The 26,412-nt window shown below is 41.2% G+C and overlaps 2 protein-coding genes across 9 annotated transcripts in view; one reads left to right on the top strand and one right to left on the bottom strand.

Annotated features, from left to right (window-relative positions):
• CTPS2 (CTP synthase 2) overlaps positions 1–26,412 on the bottom strand; it is a 191,447-nt gene that overhangs the window by 147,584 nt on the left and 17,451 nt on the right. For 2 of the 8 annotated variants that reach the window (XM_087871418.1, XM_087871420.1), the window contains exon 1: positions 11,494–11,601. The exons of the other annotated variants lie outside the window; for them this stretch is intronic. The gene's annotated coding sequence lies outside the window, so the exon portion shown is untranslated. Of the gene's footprint in view, positions 1–11,493; positions 11,602–26,412 lie in introns of those variants that run through there. 8 annotated transcript variants of the gene reach the window in all.
• SYAP1 (synapse associated protein 1) lies at positions 278–15,226 on the top strand. Its single transcript, XM_034434778.3, has 9 exons — positions 278–653; positions 2,276–2,394; positions 4,095–4,161; positions 10,457–10,530; positions 10,846–10,985; positions 11,521–11,660; positions 13,500–13,558; positions 14,315–14,462; positions 14,666–15,226. The coding sequence occupies exons 1-9, from the start codon at positions 455–457 to the stop codon at positions 14,791–14,793; spliced, it is 1,074 nt and encodes a 357-aa protein (XP_034290669.1). The 5' UTR covers positions 278–454; the 3' UTR covers positions 14,794–15,226.

Below are 26,412 nucleotides of genomic sequence, written 5' to 3'. Positions count from 1 at the left end.
ATTATTTTTTTGTATTTACCACAATAAATACGAGAAAAGAGATTTGTAGGCGAGTAGGGTGAAAATATTACACCAATTACGGGTGATTACAATCCCTTGCAAGCAAGTTGTATTGGACAGATGTATTGACTCTGAACAAACAGTAGTTGATTTATTAGTATCATTTTTTTTAAAAAAACTACTACTCTCAGCGGTGTGCCTTGCCCAGATTTAGCAGAGGGACCAAAGGGGGCGCTCATTCGAAGCAGAACGCGCGCGACCGTTGAAAAGCCGAGATCCCTAGTTCCGCTGCTGACGTAGTGGGATGACGTGACAAGCGAGTTCGCACTCTCTTCCGGAAACAAAGGCTGACTTCCCAGCAACCTGGGCCCGACGCTGCTGAGACCCAGAACACCGTTGAGGGGGAAGTTTGACAAAGTTGGGCGGCTTTGGGGAGCGACGCTTATCTTTTAAGATGTTGCGCGGCCTGAGTGGCTGGTTGGGGATGAATTGGGCGGAAGAAGAAGAAAAGCCGTCTCCCTCCAAAGGAGAAGTAAGAACTGGCGGAGAAGAGGTCCCTGAAAGAGACACGCCACCGCCGCGCTACGAAGAGGAGGGACTTAAAGGGGGACCGGACATGGACCCGCTCTTTAATCAGGCCAAGGGGCTTGGCAGTGAGTTCCTCCGCGAAATCCCGTGACCAAGAATCCTCGCCCCACCTTGCAATGTTCTGCTTATTATGTGCTTACAGGCTGCCCTAGCGCAGATCCTACAAATAATCTTTTCTATAAATTGTTTCCTCAGCTCCCTCTCTTTAGGGCACCAAAAATCCGGACGATCGCTAAATGGCAGCAAAAGATATTAAGACCTTTCTGTGGTCGTTAAGATTGATTTATTCATTTATTGAACTTGTATGCTGCCCAGAATTGTTGGGAGTCAGGGAGCATACAACTGCAGCATACGAATTTAATAAAGTTGCAATAGGCATAAGCTGTGCCTGTTTAGCTTCACTGATACTAATTCCCACGTAAATAAGAGTGTTTGGCTATTCCATTTACTCAGTGAAAGTTGCCCCTCTTTCAATTTTTTTTACTTCTTTGAATAGCTTGGTAGTTCGATTCCCGTGAGCGAATAAACCGCGGAGGGACAAGAAAGGAGCCTCTCCGCTTTGCCTACTGGCATTCAGGCGTCCGGCTGGTAAAGATAACACACACACACACACACCCCCCCCGAAAAAATTCAGAGGCAGCCAGCCACCTCGGTGATCCTTGGCTAACACGTGCCATACGTTTAAAAAAAAAAAAACTTGTTTGAAAGACAAAGTATTTCAATATATCAAAGTTCTTTATGCAGCCATGCTGGTTTCTTTTGAGAGCTGCTATTTTCTTCACTGGTATTGTGCTAATGATAAAATATTCAAGCACTTCTTAAGGGATGTTGGAATTTCCTTTGTATTTGGTTTCTAAACCACATGAAAAAGCAACACACTCCAATTCCATATTACTAGGAAAACCTATGTTTAAAAATGTGTGTTGGTGATGACAACAGCAATGAATGTTGAAACTAAAGCTTATATATAGCAAATGAGTTTTTGGAATAAAGAAAAATTCAGAATGAACCCTAACAGTTAACAACTTATAGTTTGTGTTATCAATTAATTTTTAAAACAAATTATAGATTACAGGTTACACTATTATTTAAATAGGATGGCTGAAATCCTAGATTTCAAAGCCTTGTTTTGTTGCTAGATGAACAAAATAAATAAACGTAGTACAATTTAGATTTTTTTGTTACTGAGTTCAGCAAATTGATCATGTAAAGTATCTTGGATTTGTCTTTAAAGTACTGCTTTATTTTATCTTGAGAAATGTTAGTTTCATATCCAAGGCTGTCCAACAAAGAAATCAAAACACCACCCCAAATACAGTTGCTTTCTCAATGTAAATTAGTTCAAGAATATCTTATGTTATAATATTCTATACCAGGCACCTACATCCAGAGTACTTCTTCATGAATTAATATCAAATTATTTAAAGTCAAGTTGTTGATATGCTGATTTGTGCACCAGATTATCAATGATACTGATAAACTCTAGACTGCGTGGAAATGGGCTTCTGTATGCGAGTTTCTTTACTCCTGACTATTGTGCATTAATTATGCTGCATGTTTTAAAGCACTAGCAGAGATGAATGAATAAATCTAAATTCCCATATTCTTCAGATTCATATTAGCAATTAGTTTCTGAAGTACAGGAAGGAAAGTATTCTGAGTTTAAATGATGTCTTATCTCTAAAAGGTTATATCTTCAGTTTTGCTACAACGGCTACAAAAAAGATATCTGAATCAGTTGCTGAAACAGCACAAACTATAAAGAAGTCTGTTGAAGAAGGAAAAATAGAAAATATAATTGACAAGGTACTTTTATTGTAAATAATTGCCTATAAAACTGTTATTTTTATTAACCTACTCTGCTTTAAGTTATTTTGAAGGCTTTTAGTTTCACAGTTTTGGCAGATGACAGCACCTAGGCACAAACGCTAAGCAGGGTCCAATCAGGAAAATATTTAGATGGGACATCACCATGAAAGTCTAGGTCTGTAGGTTAAGAGTAGAAAAATCTCCAGGAAGAAAATAATGGCAAACCACTTAAAGAAAACCATATGATTATGTCCATGTAGTCACTTAAACTGAGTTGGGTTTGAAAAGAGGCTTTATGGAATTAGTCTCTAACGTTATCCTTAAGGAAAACTCTTGTCTTTATGCTACTCATTTTACAAGTTTGTTTGTATTAGTTATATAGATAAGTTTGGTAGCAATTAAAATGTATATACGGATAGTCCTTGACTTATGATACAATTGGGACCCAATTTCTGTTGCTAAGCAAAAGTCAACCCAATATCAGCTTTTTTGCCATGGTTATAAGAATCACTGCAGTTGTTAAGTGAATCATGTGGTTCTTAAGCAAATCTGGCTTCCCCCATTAACTTTGTTTGTCTGAAGTTGACTGGCAAAGTTGCAGATGGTGATCACATGATCCGAGGATGCTGCAACTATCATAAATAACATGCTGGCTGCCAAGTGCTCAATTTTGATCATGTGATTGTGGGAATAATATGATGGTTGTAAATGTGAGGTCTAGTCATATTCACTTTTTTCAATGCCATTGTAATTTCAAATGGTCACTAAAAGAATAGTTGTAAATTGAAGACCACCTGTAATTTCATTGTATAGATCACTCAGACTGAATAAAAGAACGAAGTCCTCTTAGATATGCTTATTCAATTGCATATACTCTATTGAGTTTCTATAGAATACAAAATATTTTATATCAAATAATCCAAGAGTGTGGCCCAATTCACATGACCATATATTGAACAAACACATCAGAAATACTTTAATTATAATTAGCTGCTTTTGGGCTGGTTTTCAGGTTTAGATAAAGAAGAAACATGATGGTTACCAGCAAAGAACTTATTTGTTAAATTAAGATATAATAATCTGAATGTGGAGAAATACTGAATTTGAATGTCATTGCTAATATTATTGACAGCACAGATTTGATAAGTGTAAGGATCTGCAAGAGGAAACATTTATTTTCAGGATTCATTAAAAGAAACATATGTTGTAACCTATTTGTTTTTGGTATTTACTATTTTAGAAGGTGTTCTGTGTGGCTTAAAAGTATGATAGGGAAATGCAGTAAACTCACTTTTTATATTTTTATGCTAAAAACTCTGTTTGAAACTTGGACCACCTCTTTTAAAGTAGTAATATTAGTTATTTCTTTTTTTCTTAAGACTTTAAATTTTTACTTGAGTAGAATAAAAAATGGTAAATGCTGGCATTTAAGGGGAAAGAAAAGCACATGCAGTATGCAGGCACATTCTATATAGTCAGAAATCCCATTATTTATTTTACTTGTTTTGGGGTACCATTGAAATATATAAATCTTACAGAGTTTTATTTTTTTCCTCCCACTTTCTCCTCCAGGCTACATAAAGAATGGTTCTCAACTTTTTTTTAGAAACTATCCACATTGTGTTACAATAGCAAAAATGTATTTTTGAAATGCTTATCTAACTTTTTTCATTTTTCACATTTACCTTTTGTTGTAGACAATTATAGGAGATTTTCAAAAGGAACAAGAAAAATTTGTTCAACAGCAACACACAAAAAAATCAGGTATTTTTTGAATTGGCTACAAAAATCATCATCATCATCATCATCATCATCATCACATTAAAAGCTTGTATGGCCTAGGAAGGTGGCAGGATGTCTCCTAACACATAAGCAAAAATCACTTGCAAGATATTCGATGGAACATGAGAAAATAGCTGATTTTTTTTAAGTCTATCAGAAAAAAAAATAAGGTTGAGTTTCATATAAAATATAAAGTTGCATTTTATAAGATGATACAACAAAGTAAAACATGAAAAAGCAATATTTATATACTTACAAATTGCAAAAGTAGTACATTCCTTATTTGTGCAACAAATTAATTTTTGTGAAAGAAAAAGCTTTTATTTTCCAGAGTGCTGCTCCCACTGTCCATAGCTGGGAGGTTCATTCAGTTCTTGTCACTAACTGAGTGAGAGCTGATCAAACTCTCCCTGCTGAGGCACGCCTCCAATCCCATCATGCTTCAGTCTATCACTCAGTTACTGTCAAGAACTGTAGTGAATTGAGAGCTGTGGTGAATATTTTGTCTTTTTCCCTTGATTAATCCTTCTCCCTCTCTCCCTGCATTTTTCCTTCGCGTTTAGGCTTCTTCGTTATTTTTGATTACCCTTTTTTTCTTTTTTTCGTGCCTTTGGATTGAGTTGGTCTGTCGTCTTGCTGCTGTAGCGTGTGGCGTGTCTGGCTCGCCCGGGCCGCCCACGCTTTGTGGATTCGCAGCCGCCGGATTCCGACTCTTCGGGGCGGATCCGGCTTCATTTTACTAGCCGCGAGCGTGGGCTGCGTGTGCAGGATTGCCGCTACCGCCACTGCTCTTCTCCGGCCATCGGCGGCTTCGGGGTTGCGTCACCACCTTGTGCGCTCCCCACGACTTCCAAGTGGATTTCCAGGCGCATTGGGGGCTATTGTAGGCACGCAGGCTTGCCGCCTCGTCTATCAAGCGGCTGGAGCGGGTCCGGAGCAGCGTCACATTCCAGGTGCGCTCTCCGCTGTAAATCCCGGCGATTCGTCACCCCCCCCCCAACGCCGGCCAGCACAGAGGTCTGAGGGGAAAGTCGGCTGCCTTTGGCGCGAGACCGTGGCGGGCGCCATTTTGGGCTGTTTGAAAGCGCGCCCTTTTACACTGCTCGCTGCTGGGCCTATTAAACTAACCCGGACTGTGTCGGTTACATCTCTTGGCCCTATCCTAGTTAGCCCTCAGGCCTAAGCGATCTGTCTGGGCTGCAAAGTCTGACTTCGAGGATTTGAATTAAAATAATAATAATAATAATAATAATAATAATAATAATAATAATAATAATAATAATAATAAAAAATAAAATAACCTACTAAGTGCATCAGTTGTCTGGATCGGCCTGATTGCATCTTCTAGTCGCCATGGCAGACCCAGCATTGTCTTCAGATATGGAGCCAGAACAGAGCCCTGAGCGCAGACAACCTAAGAGGGCTAAAAAATCCACAAAGTCGAGGTCTGAATCTTCAAGCCACAGACCCCACAAGTCAAAATCGACTAGGGGCCTGGACCGTGATGCCCAGCGCCGCCATAACGCCTTGGAGAAGCAGTGGGACAAGGCCCGTTGGGCGGCTGTTGCAGAAGTGGGTCTTGATTCATGTGCCCCTGACCTGGCCGCCCCCGCATCAGTGGCCGGCATTTCCTCATCCTCTGGCTCCTTAGCGTCTTCTCTAGATCGGGACTGTCATCATTCGGCCCAGATGTCTCAACAATTGCGCCTGTCAAAAGGGGTGTCACAATCCTTACCTGATGTGTCTGGTGGGGGCTTAGCTTCTTCGCAGGTTCCTGGTCGTGCCCGGCCGGAGGCCACCTTAACCCCGACGGCGGCTGGCCTTCGCGACTCTGAGGGGGCGGTTCCGGCACCCCCGCTGGATTTTCAAGCCTTCCTTTCATCGGCATTCTCCTCGTTCTTAGCAGCAGGCTTCAATCAGGCATCCCAGCCCCCCTTCCCTCCATCGGTGCTGCAACCTGCCCAACAGCAACCTCAGGCCACGTTCTCCCGGATCTCAACGCAACCGTCCTCGGCCCCACGGCCTGATTCGGATCAGGGAGAGGATTGCCCTGAGGACATCGAATTTTCCGACGATGAAGGGCTAATTCCGGATGCCCCGACCTTTATGGGGTTGTTCCGCCCCTCAATGTTTTAAATCCTTGCTACACAAGGCTCATATGACAACCAATCTAAGCCCTCAGACCACGGATTCGGCGGCCACCTCATCCTCCACGGGTCCTCACGATGCCTTATTCCATTCAGTTAAGCCAGACAAGGACGTCATCCCGTGCCCTCGTCTATTCTTGGATGTTCTGCAGTCCCCGTGGGGCCAGCCTGGGTCGTTGACATCTCCCAGCACCCTGGACAGGAAACTATATTGTGCAGCGCCAGAACTTGAGGACCTTCTAGCGCTTCCAACGGTAGACCCACCAGTGGCTTCTTTGGCATCCAACTCTGTGGTTTCGACTGATTCCTTAGACGGCCTGAGATCTGAGGATCGCAAAGCTGAATTGGCCTTTCCTCGGTCCCACCAGGCGGTTGCCTGGGTGATCAAAACAGCAGTCGTCGCTGCGACACTCCGTCATTACCCGGTGCGAGTCATGTGCTACTTGGACGATGTCCTGATCCTGTCATCATCCCCCGATCAAGCAGCACGGGACAGGAGCCTAGTCCTGGACACCTTCCGCCGCCATGGATTTTCAATAAACCTCGAGAAGAGCCATCTAGTCCCAACTTCGAGGTTAATTCATCTGGGTGCGACCATAGACTCGGTCGGAGGGCAGGTTTTCCTCTCTCCGGACAGGGTTCAAAACATTTACGATCTAGTTCTCCAAGTCCGCTCACTCGAGAAGGTGCCTCTGATTCTGCTGGCGCAGCTGCTCGGGAAAATGGTGTCCTGCTACAATATCGTTCCGTGGGCACGCAGACACTCCCGGGCACTGCAGTGGTTCCTCCTCCCCTTCCAGAGGTCGGGTCGATCATGCTCGAATCACCAAGTGTTCCTCCCTCCCCAGGTTCGCCTGTCCCTGACCTGGTGGACGTCTCCGGCCCTGTTCCAGGGCTGCGACTTCCTGGACCTGGAAAGACTCACCTTAACATCGGACGCCAGCCTGGAGCGCACCTCGGCACCCTGGTGGCTCAGGGCCTTTGGTCTCCAACAGAGTCTCTCTGCAGCATAAACCTCCTCGAGTTACGAGCGATACGCCTGGCCCTCCAGCACTTCCAAAGTCTGGTGAAGGGCCATCATGTCCTGGTCCTAACGGACAATACAGCGGCCAAAGCACACATCAACAAAGAAGGGGGCACAAGGTCCAGGTCGCTGATGTTCGAGGCGGAACATCTCTTCAACTGGGCAGAGCGTCACCTATTGTCCATAAAGGCCGACCACATATCGGGAGTGGACAATGTACGAGCAGACTGGCTCAGCCGGGAACTAATCGACCCGGCGGAGTGGCAACTCCACCCGGGCCTGTTCCGCGAGATCTGTCGTCGGTTCGGGACACCGGTGATCGACCTGTTCGCTTCTCGGAGGAATGCTCATCTACCTCGCTTTGTGTCCCGGTATCCGGACCCATTGGCAGAGGACCGCGACGCTCTCAGCTGTTGGTGGCCGAAAGGTCTCCTCTACGCATTTCCTCCCATTCCCCTCCTTTACCGGGTTGTCAGGAAACTTCTGCTAGAAAAGGCAGATCTGATCCTGGTGGCTCCCAACTGGCCTTGGAGGGCCTGGTATGCCGACCTCATCGCTCTCTCCGTGGAACCGCCTTGGTTAATTCCACCGGACCAACTGTCGCTTCGCCAAGGGGCCGTCTGTCATCCGGAGCCACAATGGCTCCACTTGGCCGCTTGGCGTTTGAACGCATCATCCTGAAGAAGGCGCAGTTGCCAGACGATGTCATGGAAACGATTCAAGCTGCCAGACATCCTTCCACGTGCCGCATTTATGAGGCTTCCTGGAAGGCCTTCTGTACCTGGGGAGCTACGCACCATGTTGACCCCACCTCTGCCGGTGTGAAGGAGGTCCTAGGTTTTCTACAGGCGGGGCTTAAGAAAGGCCTGGCTCCTGCGACCTTACGTCGACAGACAGCGGCTCTTTCCACAGTCTTAAAGTGTCCGCCCTATGACTCTCTCTCTCATCATCCGCTTATAAGGGGCTTCCTCCACGGCGCTACGAACTTGTGTCCACCTCAAGTGCATCGGTACCCCACCTGGGACCTTCCCCTTGTTCTACAAGCTCTGATGTCGCCCCCCTTTGAGCCTTTAACTTCGACTTCTTTGAAACATTTGTCTCTGAAGGTGGCCTTTCTCCTAGCCATCACCTCCGCTCGAAGGGTTTCTGAGCTTTCGGCCTTGTCAACTCGGGACGACCTTTGCATCTTTAGGGACAGTGTAGTGGTGCTGAGACTTGATCCCACGTTCGTCCCAAAGGTGAACTCCCTGTTCCACAGGGCGCAAGAACTTACCTTGCCGGACTTCTGTCTGTCCCCGCGTAATTCCACTGAAAAACGCTGGCACAAACTTGATGTGAAAAGAGCCCTTCGTATATACATTCGCAGGACTGCAACCTTTCGCAGAATGGAAGCACTGTTGGTTTCTTTCCACCCAGCATCCTTGGGCCAGAAGGTATCTGCGACCACGGTTGGCAGATGGCTCCGGGCGTGTATTTCCTTGGCATACGAACTAGCGGCGAAACCATTACCGGGACGGGTGCTGCCACACTCCACTCGCAGCGCGGCTACTTCTGCTGCATGGGCAACCCAGGCATCAGTGGAGGATATCTGCCGTGCTGCCACATGGTCCTCAGTGTCACAATTTATTCGCCACTATAGGATAGACTCCTACGCATCGTCGGACGCTTCCTTCGGCCGGCGTGTACTGCAGAACATTGTTTGTGACAAGGGTACGGGGGCTACCAGGCTCCCACCCTAATTATTACAGCTTGGGTATGTCCCAGCTATGGACAGTGGGAGCAGCACTCTGGAAAACGAACGTTGTCTTACCTGAACGTTCCTTTTCGGAGTGCTGCGACCACTGTCCATTCCCCACCCCTGTGTTTGTTCTGGTAACCTTTGTCTTTTGCAGACTGTTGTTTCATCCGAACTGAGGATTTCCTTGTTCCTTGTTATTCCAACGTTGGATTTCACAGTTCTGCTTTGCTGTGCCTTCGTGATAGACTGAAGCATGATGGGATTGGAGGCGTGCCTCAGCAGGGAGAGTTTGATCAGCTCTCACTCAGTTAGTGACAAGAACTGAATGAACCTCTCAGCTATGGACAGTGGTCGCAGCACTCCGAAAAGGAACGTTCAGGTAAGACAACGTTCATCTTGCAACTTAATATGAAACAATATCCTTGTATAGTAAAGGTATTCAGTAGCATATTTATGTTATGTTTTTCCTATAATTAATTAAAACAAACATACACAAACTCACCAACTTCAATTCTGTTTTTAGAACAGTCTGGATGAAAATATGTGAGTGTGTGTGGGAGACATCCAGTCCATGGATATTAATTTTGTTGGTCCTAATTAATAAACCACCTAGTATATTGCATTGGCTCTGATAAATAAATTAAGATTCTGGGGTTCTAACTTAATATTAAAGGTCTCAGCCACTTGACTAAACTTCATAAAAATGAATACAGGCAGCAAAAGAAATTTGACTGGATTATTCTTCTCACTGGTGATCTTACAATTCAGATTCATTACTAAAAAAAAGCTTAAATCAAATTATAGGTAATATGTCTGGTCTAGGATAAGAGAATCAGATCCACACTTCTCCAATTAGCAAAATTAACAGGAATCAAATGTGCATCCAAGATCAGGAATTATATGCAGAAACCTATTATTACTAGTACATATTTTGGGACTGAAGCCATTATTTGTTCTTGGGAAACATCAAAATGCTATATAGAATTATATAGCTTTTCTTCAAAATAAAATGTGTACAATACATGTATCTTCATGTATATGCCCAACCATTCTGTTTTAGAAATATATGGGTTGGTTATATGGCAAAATTTTTACAATTTTCCTCTCACTGTGGCCTTCCAGGCTGAATCAGAGAATCTCTTATGGGACAAAAGAAAAAAAATGCTGCCTTCTTACCCCTAGATATATGGAATTCACGATAGATTTATGAATTAAGTTAACATAATCTAGTTTGCTGCTTAATATTACTGGTTTGAGCATTCTTCTGATGTACCTTAGCAAGAGGCTTTTCTTACTTGAAGATGCCAGTCGTTCAGTGGTCTCTTATGGTTGAATGCAATTATATAAACATTTATTTTCTGCTCACAGAAACAGCTGTGCCTCCATGGGTAGACAGCAATGAGGAAGAAACAATTCAGCAACAAATACTGGCCTTATCAGCAGTATGTAGCAGGTTTTTTGCTTTTAATCTTTTGAGCCAGGAATGGGGGGGAACCTATAGTTCAGCAACCATAAACTTCCGATTCCTAATATAAGCAATTAATTTCTTGAAAACGTACATGTTTTGTTACCTAAAGCAGGATTCTAGATATTCAGATATGTAATAACTTGTAAAAAGCTCTAATACAAATAATAACAGTCATAATTAATAACTGTGTTATGATGTAATTCATTTCTCAAAATAACATCTTGAGAAATATTTTTCCCAAGGTAATAACAGCTTTCAACTTCTGTCGACCACATTTTATTTTCCAAAGGATAGAAGAAACTTTCTGCGTGATCCACCAGCAGGGGTTCAATTTAATTTTGACTTTGACCAGATGTATCCAGTAGCCATGGTGATGCTTCAAGAAGATGAGCTTCTGAATAGAATGAGATTTGATCTTGTTCCAAAACAGTGAGTGATCTACCTATATTTGATAAGGTATATCCTAATCACTTAGCTATCAAGAAATATCACTTAGCTTGAAAGCTACCAATTTAAAATTATGAATGCGGGGGGGGGGGGGGGGAGAAGATAGAGAAATGTTTATCTCAGACTGCATGCCAACAACCATGCCATGCAAAAATATTAACAGGCAATTAAGGCAAATCCTAATACATAAAATCTGTATACCCAGTGTTATAAAGTAAAGCCCTGGTGGCGCAGCAGACTAAACCACTGTTATTAACATCAGCTGTCTGCAATTACTGCAAGTTCAAATCTCACCAGGCTCAAGGTTGACTCAGCCTTCCATCCTTTCTAAGGTAGGTAAAATGAGGACCCAGATTGTGGGGCAATAAGCTGACTTTGTATAAATACACAAAAGTATTAAGGCTATTGCTTAACGCATTGTAAACCGCCCTGAGTCTCCGGAGAAGGGCGGCATATAAATCAAATTAAAAAAAAAAAAGTAACTACTTACTAACAAAAACATGTGTGCTGTCCTCAGTGTAAAAGAAGAGGTGTTCTGGAGGAATTATTTTTATCGCGTCTCCCTTATTAAACAGTCTGCACAACTTACAGCACTGGCTGCACAGCAAGCAGTGAGAAAAGAAAAGAATGGCAGTGAAGAGGATAGACTGTTAACAGGTAATATTGATTTAATCAAACATTTTAAAATTTGATTTTTTTTTTATTCAAGCTTCTTACACCTTCAATTTCATATGAAACATTCCTTAGATAACTGAGAGAAAACCATGTTTTTTTGCACAAGCATGGTATATTTGATTTGTTATAAACAAGTTCAACTTCCTTCTGTAGCTAAAACTGAAACTAAAACTGATACAGTATGTACAATGATGTAGTGCCATAGTTATGGTCTAAAAAGACCATAAAAAAGAAATGTCTAACTCATTTCAAAATCTTACTTTGCATATATAATTATTAAATCCATGTAACTGTATTACATCTTGAGTTAAGATTTTTTTAAAAATTAAAAAACCCTTCTGCGCAGGGTTTTTACAGTTCTTCTGTACAATTCCACTATTCATGGCATGCATGTTAGTTCCTTTTGCTATGAAGCCCCTGCATTCCTACTCTGAAACTAAAGAGAATAGATTGCCCCTTTACCTTTTTAGCCATTTCTGCCTATTTTGCAGCTTTAAAAGTCTGAAACACTACATTGATTAGACATGACAAGTGTTTTGACAGCACAGAGCCAAATCAACAACCTCGTTTTCAGGGCCAAATGTCAGGTTAGTGAGGAACTACAGTATTGTCTCTGTTTGTGGATGTGCAGTGTAATCCTGCAGACATGATTCTGATAGTTACTACATTTGTTTTCATTATTTAAGGACAGCTGAAAGTGTAGACCTAGTTCAGAAGGCTTGTTACTACCCCTTCTATAAACCCCAGAAAACTTGCATCCTGCTCTTCCATTCCTTTTTCCACTTCTTTGTATGTCAAGAGAGGCTATTTTAAGCTTGATTGTGGTTTATAACAAACTACAGATAGTTCTCGACATACAACAGCAATTGAGCCCAAAATTTAGGTTGCTAAATGAGACAATCTGGAACGAGCTCCCCCCCGAGATACGGAGGATTCCGGATCTCCGTACCTTCCGCCGCGCGCTTAAGACGTTCCTATTCCATCAAGCTGGCCTGACCTAAACTTTTCCTCTTTTTAAATGGGAATTTTAAATTTGGTTTTAAATTGGGGTTTTAAAATGGTTCAGCCAAATTTATTTAATTTGTTTTATCTCTATTTTAAATTTTGTATTTATATGTTTTATTTTATGGCTGTTCACCGCCCTGAGTCCTTCGGGAGTAGGGCGGTATACAAATTTAATAAAATGAAATGAAATGAAATGAAATGAAAGTGAGTTTTGCCCCATTTTACGACCTTTCTTGACACATTTGTTAAGTGAATCCCTGCAGTTGTTAAATTAATAACATGGCTGTTAAATGAATCTGGCTTCCCCATTGACTTTGCTTGTCAGAAGTTTGTAAAAGGTGATCATATGATCCCAGGACACTGCAACAGTCATAAAGGTGAGTCAGTTGTCAAGCATTTGAATATAAATCATGTGGCCATGGGAATGCTGCAACGGTCTTAAGTGTTATTTTTTTCAGTGCCATTGTAACTTTGAACAGTTACTAAGTGAACTGTTGTAAATCGAAGACTACCTGTATACTTTTTGCCTCATTGAAATCTGAAAAATATATCTTGTTAACACCACAATTAAGAAACCAGGATATCAAATCAGTAACAAAGACAAGCTACACTTTTATTACAGACTGCAAACTAAAAATGTATTTCTTTGTTGAAGGAAGAAGAGAAGAAAATATAGAAGTACAGGCTTGCTATCAATACATGCAGTAGCAATAAATCACAGCTTGGTATCAATGCCTATAGAGTCATTCACATGCTTTAAAACATCAGACATTAGAAAATACCTTCAGAATTTTATTGTATCTATTTTTCCCCTAGATACTGTGAGGTCAAAGATGCCACCTGTTGCTATCAAATCTCAGCTGAAACATCAAGAGGTAAACTTATATTATAGTGATGATTAAGGTATGCACTTACAGCAAAGATTTTTAGAACTTCCAAAATCCAAGCTATTTTCTAACTGCTACACAAAGCCTGTATCTCTAAGAAAACTAGAAAGTTAAAGAAATGTCTGAAATAAAAGTCTGAATTGGAATTTAAAAAGGACTAACAGTAGAAACTCTTTTACTTAGGAATTTACTTAAAGCTGACTATTTAAGCCATTTTTCTTTGATGGTTGTTTTACCAAACTTATATTTTCTTAGCCTACAAAATCTAAGGATGCACAGTAGTTAGTAGCAATAATCTTTTCATTAACAATAGCACAGTGCATTTTTTCTTGCTGGAGAGCAGAGATGACATGGTAGAAGAATTCTAAAAGCATTGTTGGGATCAGATAGATATCTGTATTCTTTCTTGTAATCTGCTATTATAACATAGATATATAGTTATTAATTGAATTGCTAGATACTACAAGTGTTTTCTTGATTTAGATATCCTATATCTGTAACTTCAGTGTTTTTCCATTCCTTATAACAAGGGTGTCAAACTGGCAGCCTGCGGGCCAGATGCGTCACATGCAGGCCACTCCCACCCCAGCTCTGCAAAGGGGGAAAATGTCACGATACGTCATGTGACGGCAACATGATCCCGTAACTTTGACATCCAGGCCTTATAACAAATGAATAGCATAGATCCTTTAATAAAGTTTGTTTATATTCTTAAATTAGTCCTTCTTTAAAATTATATTAAAGGATGATGAAGAGATTTCTACTAGTCCAGGTGTATCTGAATTTGTAAGTGATGCTTTTGATGCATGCAACCTGAATCAGGAAGACTTGAGAAAAGAGATTGAACAGCTTGTGCTTGATGATGAGAAAAAGGAAACAACTACAGTGGATGGTAAAAATAATTATTCTTCATATTCTAATAATATGGTCTTGCTAGTACAAATCCATAAAAATAGTATTTGTTAAAGCTCTCATTTGACTGTTTTTGATCTTAAAATGTTTTGTGCATTCAATTATAAGAGAGTATGAACACTAAATTACATGTTGAATATTTTACAGTCCTAAAAGTTAAAGATATGCTTTATTTCCATTTAGAAGAAACTGCAGACTGGGAAAAAGAACTACAACAAGAACTTCAAGAATATGAAGTAGTTACAGAATCAGAAAAACAAGATGACAACTGGGACAAAGAAATAGAAAAAATGCTGCAGACAGAAAATTGATCACTTTGCCTGGACCATTTTCCAAAAACTGACATGAACTTGTTCAAGTATTTTCCTTGAGGCCCAAAGTTCTTTGTAAAATAAGACTCAAGGTGTTACATAATCAGGCACAGAAACTGTTGTCAGAAAATACTGTCTATAATCTATCAAGTTACGTGGCACATTTTGCTTGTATTTTAGGGATTTTCTAATAATCCCAAATTGTCATAGTTGAAGAAATTGCAGAAGTGATTTTTGGTTTATTGCAAAATAGTACTTGATGTACAATGATCCAGAACACATGAACATCTATTTAAAAATCTGCCTAGAATTGTCTGGATCGCTGTATTTGTATTTTCATTGATATTTTCAGATGATTAGAAAATACTAAATGAATGATGAGAAAATAATTCCTGACCATAAATAAAATTGTGACATTTCCTGTAGTAGAAAACTTGTATCTCAACTACTTTCCTATTAATAATGGCAAGAACTCATGTTGCTATTTTGCTACTTCTGACCCATTTATAAATAACTCATGAAAATAATCTAAACATGAACTTCTTCAAAAATAGATCCTAGAATGGCATACACTTCCCTCTTGTTTATAATTCAAATGTTGCTTTTAATTAGGGCTTTTGAAATGTTACCATTTTAAATACAACCATTAAAGGCTTACACTAATTGAATAACAGCAAACTCAGTTTGACAATAATCTTCCGTTCACTACCCTAAAAAGATAGTGTTTCAGTTTTGATTGGTGGCACCTGAACCAGCAGAGGATACATGATTAACATTTGTTGAACAAAATATCTTCAATGATTTTGAAAGTCATATACAGAATCACAAGTTTTAAAGGAAAACATAGATTGGATCTGTTGAAGACAGGGGTCCTCAAACTTTTTAAACGGGGCCAATTCACTGTCCCTCAGACTGTTGGGGGGCTGGACCAGCTGGGTGGGCGTGGCTAGATGGTCATGTGACTGAGTGGGCATGGTTAGGTGGTCATGTAACTAGGTGGGCTTGGCCAGTTTAGTAGTCCATTAAACAAAACACACAAATTAAACTTTAATTTGTTTTGTTCCTGGGGGTGTTTTACTTTCTTTTGTTTGCATGTTGCTCTTTTGATTGACTTTTCTTTTTACTAGATCATTTTTTAAGTTGTTTAGGAGTCTAGTGGTCCACTTCAGGAAACACTGTTTTGCGGTAATTCTTCTCAGCCCCAAGGAGCTTACAGTCAACAAATAGAACAAACCAGGGAAGGCATAGCCTCTCCTTGTTTTGGGTGGATGGGAGGCAAGGGACTCAGCCCAAGAGCTGGGCCTCCTTAGAGAGGCAAAGGAGGCGATCGCGCGCATAGCGTGCGCACAAAGAGAACCGGTAGTAAAGCCGGTTAGAACCCACCCTTGTGCTATAAGACATATTTATACAAAAGTTACAAAAGTTATATACTTATAATACATGCACTGATATTGAAAAGGTGGCTGCTATTGAAAGACACTATTTCAGTTGGATGAAGCAGCAAAAAAAAAGATGCTATGTGGATGATATAAAAGGTATTGTACAAGGAGACCACTTATGTAACATTCTAGTAATTAGTTCCCTAAAGTACTAGGATGATTTTTGGTAATCAACAGGATAGGAGTTAACTCATTCACATTAATTTTGTTTGAAATATGTTATTAATGTAGTCAATAACTTGATTATTTGAAATATTAAAATAATGTAAGCTTTTATTTTATGCAAACCCAGTACTATGACAATTCAAAAAATGTTGTAATTGCACCCTACAAATATATAAGAATAACGGTCATAAGTTGAGAATTTTACAGCACTCTCAGCTACTTTTTTCCCTTCAGATAGCAAGGTTCCCACTAGGCAGTAGACTCAATCATCAGAGATTATAGGAGATTCAGTCTTATAAATGAGCTGCTTACGAGACTGTTGTCAAATGCTATACATATTAAAAAATTTTCAAATAGCCCATTAGTTATTGAAATAGTTTTCCTTCTACTTTTCCCTTAAAAAAATAGTATCTATTTTCCTTCAAGAACAATATGGAAGTATGCAAAAATCCACTTGCATGTTACTGTTTCTAGCCTCTCAGAAGTAAAATATTTTCTCTCTCTCCTAAATGTAATTGCAAGTGTCTTTGAGATACTAAATATTTATCATTTTTGCATACTGTCTCAATTACTAGGTCTTAGGCCTATTCACAGCAATCAACTGATCCAACAAAATTCTAATAATTGAAATGCATGAAATAAGCAATTATCACCCAACAACCATACTATGGGTCCAGGTCTGTTAAAATAGAATAGTTTTCAGGACTTTTTCAAACCATCTTACTTTTATGTCACTCTACGTGGCTTACAATATAATAATAATAAAAAAAACCAGTACAAAAAATAAAAAACATAGCATCAAGGCATTATCCAACCAATCATCCAGACTGCATTTATTGTTTAGCAACAATAAAAAAGAAAAACCTGTAATATCATTTCTCTCTCTCCTTCTCCCCCACTCTCTCCTTGAAAGCTGATCTTATTATTTCAACACAAAGTAAGATTTTTTAAAAAAAACTGATTAGAAACTAAACAGGTCTGGAGAGACCTCAGATTCTTTTGGAAATGAAAATGTAGTAAGTGGTGTTTTCTCTGTCCTGGACCAAGAAGCAGAAATGATTGCGAAACTCGTATTTAATCCTGTATATTATGGTTCATTATTGTTAATATTAAAAAATGCTGTGTAGCTTAGAAGCTCTCAGCAAAAATAACAGCAACTGTTGCTTGTGGCAGAAGCTATCCCCAGCTCTTATTTACACACACACACCTATTTTTATTCCACTTTCCCTGGGTCCTTGGGAAAGGAAGGCAATCTTTCCCCATCACCGTCTTTAATAATCAGAATTTTGCACTGGCGCAAGATTTAAGCACACATTTTGCGGAGTGTCTCTCCTCCCCCCACCCAGGAAAAAAACAGGATTCAGAAATGTGAACCAGAAAACCCAGGATTGCCGACACCCGCTTTAGAAGAAGAAGACAGATGGAAACATGTCACTCATAGAAAAAAACACAAACCTAGTACAAAACCCCTGTCCAACCCAACCCACTCTGATGCAGCCCCACTGGTGCTAAGCAATTGATTTCATGGATTCTTCCTAGAAGAAAACATGCAGAGACATAGAAAAATACCATCATCAAATGTCCCTAAAAAAGTAGCACCATCAAATGGTTCTGATAGAAAAATACCCCAAACCTCCCTAGGGGAAAAAAAGTCAAGTGTAGGTGATAGGAGATTCAATTCTCAAGGGAACAGAACCAGCCGTCTGTAGATCAAACAGTCAATCCAGAGAGGTATGTTGTCTCCCTGGAGCAAAAATCAAAAGATGTGGCTGAGAACCTAACTAAAATAATAAAATCCACAGATTACTATCCTTTTCTACTACTACATGGAGGGATGAATGACACAAAAAAGGACTTTAAAACAGTATTGAATGACTACGAGCAACTAGGCAAGAAAGTCAAGGACTTAGGTGCACAAGTAGTTTTTTCATCTGTACTGCCAACAAAAGGACAACATCACTGTAAGAGAACAAAGTATTCTAGAAGTGAACCAGAGGTGGGATTCAACTGATTCGCGCCTATTTGTTAGAACCGGTAGTTAACGTTCTAAGCAGTTCGGAGAACTGGTTGTTGGAAGGAATCTCCTTTTGTTTTTGTTTTTCCATTTTACAGGGCTAATCCTGTAAGGAAGGCATTCTGGTGTTGTTTCTAGTCTAATCTTTATTGCCCTGCTTACAGAAACTGCCTCTCAGTTAACCCTTATTACATCATAACAGCTAAAGGTTCTTGGCAGACTCTGGAAGGTTTTTTTCCCCCCCTTTGCTGGTACTTTGCTGGGGCTTGACTTTTTTTAAAGGGGAAGGGTTGTTTTAAGCTTTTTACACTGCTGTTAGCAGGAAATACTCCCCTGTTGGAGTTCTTCCAGCCAGGATGCAACGATCAGTGCTTTGAAGACTTAATTTAATAACGAAGCAGAGCTGCTGGAAAGAAGCTTTTAATGACAAGGAACCAAGATGAGTGACATTCAGCAAGGTTTCTTGACTAGCTAGAAAGATTGACATTCAAACATGAGTTTACATACCCTTTCTAAGTTTTGGTCTAAAACTGGATTTTGGTGACGTTTAATTCTGTGCTTGGTGACGTTTAAATCCTGATGGGATAATTTTCCCTATTCAACTTTGTTTGGAAAGAAAAAGGTAAATCTCTGTTTCTGAAAAGAAGCAGGATTCAGAAATCTGGCTAGCTCCTGTGTCTATTTGTTCTGGTAATAAGTTTAACAAGCAACAGGAACTGTGCTTACTCCTTTGCTACATTCTAGCGCTAATTGCTTTCTTTGTTGTTAGGCCGGAGGTCCTCCGGAGCCCTCTCCTGTGGCTCCATGTCGGGTGATCCCACCATTGGCTGGCCCCGCCCCTCGCCCTCCCCTCCCCTTCCAGTCACTCTCTCCTGGCCTGAGAAGGTAAGGGTGACGGTGCCTCACTCTTGCTGGAGCTTCTTCCAGCCCTTGTTGATACTGGGCATGCCTCGGTCGTTTGGGGAGACGCGCAACCTGCTCTCCACCCCAAGACACTGGCCCAACCCAGTTGCACCGATATCGGCCTCGCTAACATGAGAGTTAACGGGGTGGGAATGGGATCCAGGAGTATCAGGATGGGGTTGAGGTTTGTCCCCGAACCGTGAACCAGCTCACAAGCAAACACACTAGGACTGAAATAAAACTAGCAGAGGAGTCTTTTATAAAAATGTACTTTACTTCAAAATGTTTAAAAAACACTATATCTTTAAAAAGGCACATTAATAACAAAGTCTTATCTTGGTTAAATAAAGCCAGGCCATCTCCCTAAATTCCTCTCCACAATACCGAAACAGTCCATAAGAAAAAACTAACATGACATTAAGAAGCTTCGGTGTCGATACATCATCGAGGTGGTAGAAGGGCAGCAGTATAGGCTTCACAGCTAAAAGTCACCTGTGAAAAACAATTAAATCAGCAAATGTGGCTTGAAGCTCCTGGGAAGGAAACTGTCCAGCAGCAACAGTTCAGATGTTGGCTTGCGTGCTTCAACTCAGCAAAAGGCAAGCCGAAATTGGAGACTTCAAAAGGCTCCCAGCTATCTCAACTCACAGTTGCAGCTAGCTCCGTGGGAGTATCTTTACACAGCTCTTTGGCTCCTTTTCTGCTGCTATCTCTGCTGCAGCTGTCAGGACTCCTTAGCTGAGTTCTCCTCCCTTCTGCAGCTCTGCTCTGGGCTCTGCGTCCAGATGGGACAACAGAAAGGGGGATGGGCCCACAGCACCCAGCCGCGGCTTTAAAACATGCACGGGGGACTTTCGCTGCCCGTAGGACACTTTTCAATGAAAGCCATGAGGGGGAGGGACCCCCTGGCTGCTGTGGCGGGACCGGGAGGGTGCACATAAGCAGGGAATTCATGTCCAACGTGCTCGGCCAAAGAGCTGTGGGGGAGGGGGACACAGCAAGGCAATGGCCGAAGCCTTAGTGCAGGAGTGAAGCGGCCCTCTACTTACTTTCATGCCACATTTGCACTCAAGGCAGCCTTTGCCTCCCGCCGCACAAGGGGGGAGGGGAGATATGAGAGAGAGAAAAGGGAATTCTCCTCTTTTCTCTGTCTCTCATCTCTTTATCTTTTGTGCATGTGCAAACACACACAAGCAGGATACCTTCCTGGACCATGATCACAGCAGCTGGCCGCGCTGTGCAGAAGAGCCAGAACTCTTCCCTCCCTGCATTCGACGGTGGTGGCAGCTGCTCCTCTCTTCCTGAGCCGACACGAAAGAGACCGTGACTGGCGCTGAACTGCCCACTAAGGACTCAATCGTAAAAAGCAGCCGGTCGTGGGCAGTACGGAGAAAACTCGGGGGGCGCTAGGGCGAGAGAGTGAAATGAGGATGAAAGAGAGAGAAAGGGGAAAGGGAGAGGGAAAGGGAAATGAGAGAGAGCTGGAGGGAGAGAATGAGAGAGAGCTAAAACAGAGAAAAACAGAAATGAGAGAGGGAGGGAGGGAGGGGGAGAGAGAGACACATTTTCCACAGAAAACACTGGGAGCCACAAAACCTGGGTAGGCGTGGCTGGGGGGGGGTCATGTGACTGGGTGGGAGTGACATTGAGTTGGCCATGCCCACCCAGGTTTTGTGGCTCGCAGTGCTTTGTTTTCTGTGGGAAACCGGTCCAAATGGCTCTTTGAGTGTTTAAGGTTGCAGACCCCTTCCCTGGATGATAGGCTCAAGATCCAGATGGATCTTGACAGACTTGAATACTGGAGCCTATCTAACAAAATGAAATTCAATGTAGAGAAAAGTAAAGTCTTACAGTTAGGCAAGAAAAATCAAAAATATACATATAAACTGGGTGAATCCAGGCTTAATAGCAGTAACTGTGAGAGGGATCTTGGAGTCTTAGTGGACAACCAATTAAATATGAGTTAACTGTGTGCGGCAGCAGCCAAAATTAAGTTGCATTAACAGAGGGATACAATCAAGATCAAGTGAGATACTAATACCACTCTATAAAGCCTTAGTAAGACCACATCTAGAGTATTGCATCCAGTTTTGGTCACCACACTATAAAAAAGACGTTGAAACTCTAGAAAACATGCAGATGAGAGCAACCAGGATGATTAGGGGACTGGAGACTAAAACATATGAAGAACGGTTACAGGAACTGGGCATGGCTAGTCTAGTGAAGAGAAGAACCAGCAGAGACATGATAGCTGTGTTCCAATATTTGAGGGGCTGCCATAGAGAGGAAGGGGGTCAAGCTATTTTTCAAGACACCTGAAGGCCAGACAAGTAATAATGGATGGAAACTGATTAAGGAGAGATTCAACCTAGAAATGAGAAATTTTCTGACAGATCAACCAACCAATGGAACAGCTTTCCTTCAGAAGTTGTGGGAGTTTCGACTTCCGGTGGCTCCGCGGACGACGAGGACGGTCTCCGTAAACCGCCAGCCACCCGATCTGTAAAAACCGCCCTGACAGCGTTAAACTGCTGTCCGGCAGTTTGAAAAAACTCTCCTTCGGGCAAAGAAGGAGAGGAGAATCAGAGGGGGTGGATAGAGCTCCCCGAAAGTCCCTGGATTAATTCCAGGGACTCGGAGGGTGAGAGCTCCCCAGTTCACCCCTCCCATTGCTCCGGATCGCTGGTGCCTCTGTTAATCAGAGCAAGACGTCTGCGTCCAATTCTGCCAGAAAACAATGAGTTTTAATGATTTCTAACAAGGCAGACAGAGCGGAAGCAAGACTGCAAGCTTTTTAAAAGAAACAGAACTTAACTCCGTGAATACATTGTTGCAAACGGAGCTCTCTTGAGCTGGAGGCTGGAGAGGAAGCCTTTGTTATGGGCGGAAGGGAAAGTGAAAGTTAAAGGGAAACTGCTTGTTAAGAGCCCTCTGCCTGAAGAGAAAATTGCTGAGGATTGAGCATAGTTTGAAGAGAGGACTGTTTATTTTGAAAAAACTCTGAAATATACTTTGTAAAACTGTTTATAAGACTTTGTGGCTGCAAAAGGAAAAAAACCTCTTTTTAAAATAAAATGGCTGCTAAACAACTAAAGCCACCAACTTCTAAAGGGGGAGGAGGTTCCCCTGTAGTGACTCAAAAACAACAACTTCCGGCTGATACACAGTCACAAGACCTTAAAGAATTTATAATGGTTGCCCTGAACAATCAGGCAAAAATGATGAAAGAATTTTCAGAGGAGTTAAAGAAAATTAAAGGTGTGGTGGAGGAAAAACATGATGAAATAAGAGATGACATTGTTTTTGCAGTTTCAGGACTGGCTAATCATATGTTAAAGATTGAGGAGAGAGTACGGGAAATTGATGATGCTAATTTGGAGCTTGCAACTAAATTAGGAGAGGTTATGATACAAACAGAGAAAGTGGATGACGAAATGGTTATGTTACAATACAGATCAATGGAATTTGCCCTGAGGCTGAGAGGTTTGAAAGAAAAGAGTGGTGAAAATTTAAAAGATATTTGTTCCAATGCTTTAGCAGAGCTGATTTCAGAAAGGCCAGAAGATGTGGCAATTCAAATGGATAAAATCTACAGGGTTAACTCCTGGCTGGCAAAACAAAAGCAGCTACCAAGAGATGTGGTGATTTATTTCACAACAAGGAGAATTAGAAATGACATTCTGCAAGCTTCTTATAGAAACAAGATTAAAGTGGATGGACAAGAGGTGGTGGTCCTGAAAGAGCTTCCTCCTAAAATGTTAAGAGACAGAAAGCAGTTTGGTTTTTTGGTGAATGAACTAAGAAACCAGCAGCTCCAGTACAGATGGGATGTCCCATTTGGGATAATAGTGACATACGCTGGGCAAAGACATCGCTTAAACACAGTTGGAAAGGCAAAAGATTTTTATGTCAATGTTTTAAAGGCTGGAAGGCCACCCTCACCAGGGGGTGCTAGAAAGCAATTGGAAATGATACAACAAGAGAAAGATGGAGGGCAACCACAAACTTATGCTCAAGCATTAGCTGGAGGAGCTAATTTGGAAGAAGATTTACTGTTGAGTGCGGGTCCACTACCAACCCTTGAGCAATTAAAGATGATAGAGCTGCCAAAAGATCAACGATTGACAAGAGCTACTTATAAACAACACCTGGCACGACAGCCTCAAGATTCAACCCAACAAGTCCAAAAAACACAAGCAGTGGGAGGAGCTAGGCCGAAGTCTAAAATGGCGGAGGAGGTTCAGCTGATGCTCTCAAAGCTTGGAGGGCTCAGAGATGGCAAATAAATTCTTATCTTGGAATGTCAACGGTTTAAATTCTCCACAAAAAAGAAAGAAAATATTTCATTACTTGAAGCAATTTCAGAATGATGTTATTTGTTTGCAAGAAACACATATTAAATCCTCAGATCAAAAGTACTTGATAAACTCGAAATTAGGTACACATTTTGTGGCATCAGCACCAGAGAAGAAAAATGGCCTAGTTATATATGTTAAAAGAGGCTTATTGGCCAATTTAATTGAGGCTGACACTCAAGGTAGATATATTGCAATTGAATTAACAACACAGAATGGGAAGCTGCTTGTAATTGGAGTATATATGCACCTAATCAACAACAGGACAAATTTTATAAACTTTTACATACTAAAATACTACAATGGGATTATAGATCTTTACTTCTAATGGGTGATTGGAATGGGGTAATAAATACCCAGAAAGATAAAAAAAGTCTTTCCAAGATACCCATGCGTGCTAAGTTGCCTAAATCTTTTTTTGATATTTTGGAGGATATGGAGCTCAGAGACATTTGGAGAGAAAGGAACGTATTGGAAAGTGATTTTACTTTTTTTTCAGATAGACATCAATCTTTTTCTAGGATTGATTTTATATTAACCACAAATGATCTTTTTTTCTAGGGTGAAGAATACGAAGATATGTCCAAGAACTTTAACTGATCATAGCCCGGTTTGGGTGGAACTAGAGCAGGAAAGAGGGGAAAGGATGTCTTGGAGGTTAAATGAGAATTTATTTAGATATGAAGATAACCTGAGTGAACTTAAAAAACAAATGAAAGCATTTTTTGTTAACAATATGAATAAAGGAACCTCAATGGAGATGGTATGGGATGCGAGTAAGGCATATATGAGAGGAACATTAATTTTCTTGAACAATAAATATAGACTAAAACAACAAAACAGACGGAAAGAGATAGAGGAGGAAATTAAAAAGAAAGAACAATTGCTTATAATTAACCCGGGAGATAAAAAGGCAAAAGATATGATTAATATCTTAAGAGAGCAATTTAATATGTTAATGGCTGGGCAAGTAGCAACCAGTATACAATATGCCAGACATAATACATTTTGTAATGCTAATAAACCTGGGAGATGGTTGGCCTACACGATGAGAAAAAAAACAAAAATCACGTGTTATAGACAAGATAGAATTTAGAGGTAAGGAGATTTATCAACAGAATTTAATAAAAAAGGCTTTTTTGGAGTTCTATACAAAGTTATATGCATAAAGATGTAATTCAAGATGTTGATATTGGACTTCCGCTTGGCTCCGCGAGCCTCGAAAGACATTCTTTTGAGAGCGTCTGCTCCCTGGCTCCGTTAAAGCCCCAGAGCAGCTGACAAACGCTGTCTGGAGGCTTGAAATTCTCTCCCCGGGCAAAGGGGAGAGAGAAGAGCAGGCAGGTGGAGGTAGAACCCCCCCGAACGCCCTAGGAAAACTCCTGGGGCGCGAAGGGCGCGCGCTCCCTAAAAGCCTGTCAAGCCGCTCCAGACCAGGGACGTCTCCGCTAATTAGCGGAATTAGAAGCCACGACCAATCTTGCTGAATGGAAATGAGGGAATTAACATCTTGAACTAACAGCAGGTGGAACGAGCAAGGAGAAATCAGACTGCAAGTATTTTTTACCTAACTCCAATGCCTAGAGCCTCCTTCGGAAGTAATCACTTAGTACTTTGCAACAATATGGCGATTGAAGCTTGAAAGGGCGGGGGAAACGGAAAGTTACAGGAAAAGTTTCGTTTTGCTGGCAGCCCTTCACCTGGGGGAAAAAAAAAAGCTTTTGTGCTGACAGAAGGAGGATTTTAAACGTTAATTAATATTGGGAAATCTTTTGAGGAACTCTTCTTTTTGACTCTGATTAAATATAAAGACTAATTTCAAACTGGAAATGGCCTCAAAGTCTGTAAAAACTGTTCCTACTAAAGGAACTGGGAGTGCTGGTAGCTCCCCAGCTCATATTCCTAGATTACAAGTTTCTGCTCCTCCAGCGGATCCACAGACCCTAACGTTGGAAATGTTGCAACAAGCTCTCCAAATCACCCAAAATAAAATTGTTGATGTGATTGATGAAAAAATTAAGGAAACTAATGAAAAAATTAAGGAAACTAATGAAAAGATACAGGCTGTGTCAGATGAGATTGCAATTCGCAATCAGGGGATTAGGGATGATATATTAATGGCATTTAAGTGTCTGGCAGGCAATATTGAGATGGTGGATGATAGAGTTGAGGAAATTAAACAATCCTCTGAAATTTTGGATAGTAAAATAGGAGAAACTCAAAACAGAATTCAAAGGGCTGAAGACGACGTAATAATGATACAATACAGAGACATGGAATTTGCTTTAAGATTCAGAGGGGTGAAGGAGAATAAACAAGAGAATTTGAGAGAAATGATGTCTGAGGCATTGGCACTGCTGGTGGGGGAGTCAAAAAATGATCTGGGCTGGCAGATGGACAAGCTGTACTGCGTTAATTCCTGGATTGCTAGACAGAAACATCTACCAAGAGACATTGTGATATATTTTACTACAAGGAGAGTACGTAACGAAATTTTACAGGCTACTTTTAAAAACAAACTTCGGGTGGGAGGCCAGGAAGTAATGACAATGAAAGAAATCCCCCCTAAGATCTTGAGAGCTTGAAGGGAGTATGCCTTTCTGGTGGATGAGCTGAGAAAACGTCAGATACAGTACAGATGGGAGGTGCCAACTGGACTAGTGGTGACTTACTCAGGAGAGAGATATCGGCTTAATACAATTTGGAAAGCAAGAGATTTTTATATTAATGTATTAAAGGCTGG

The sequence above is a fragment of the Pantherophis guttatus genome, chromosome 5 (genome assembly GCF_059756535.1).
Source record: "Pantherophis guttatus breed Tessera chromosome 5, ASM5975653v1, whole genome shotgun sequence".
In the NCBI taxonomy this organism is placed as follows: Eukaryota; Metazoa; Chordata; class Lepidosauria; order Squamata; family Colubridae; genus Pantherophis; species Pantherophis guttatus.
This window is presented reverse-complemented; position numbering and strand designations above follow the sequence as displayed.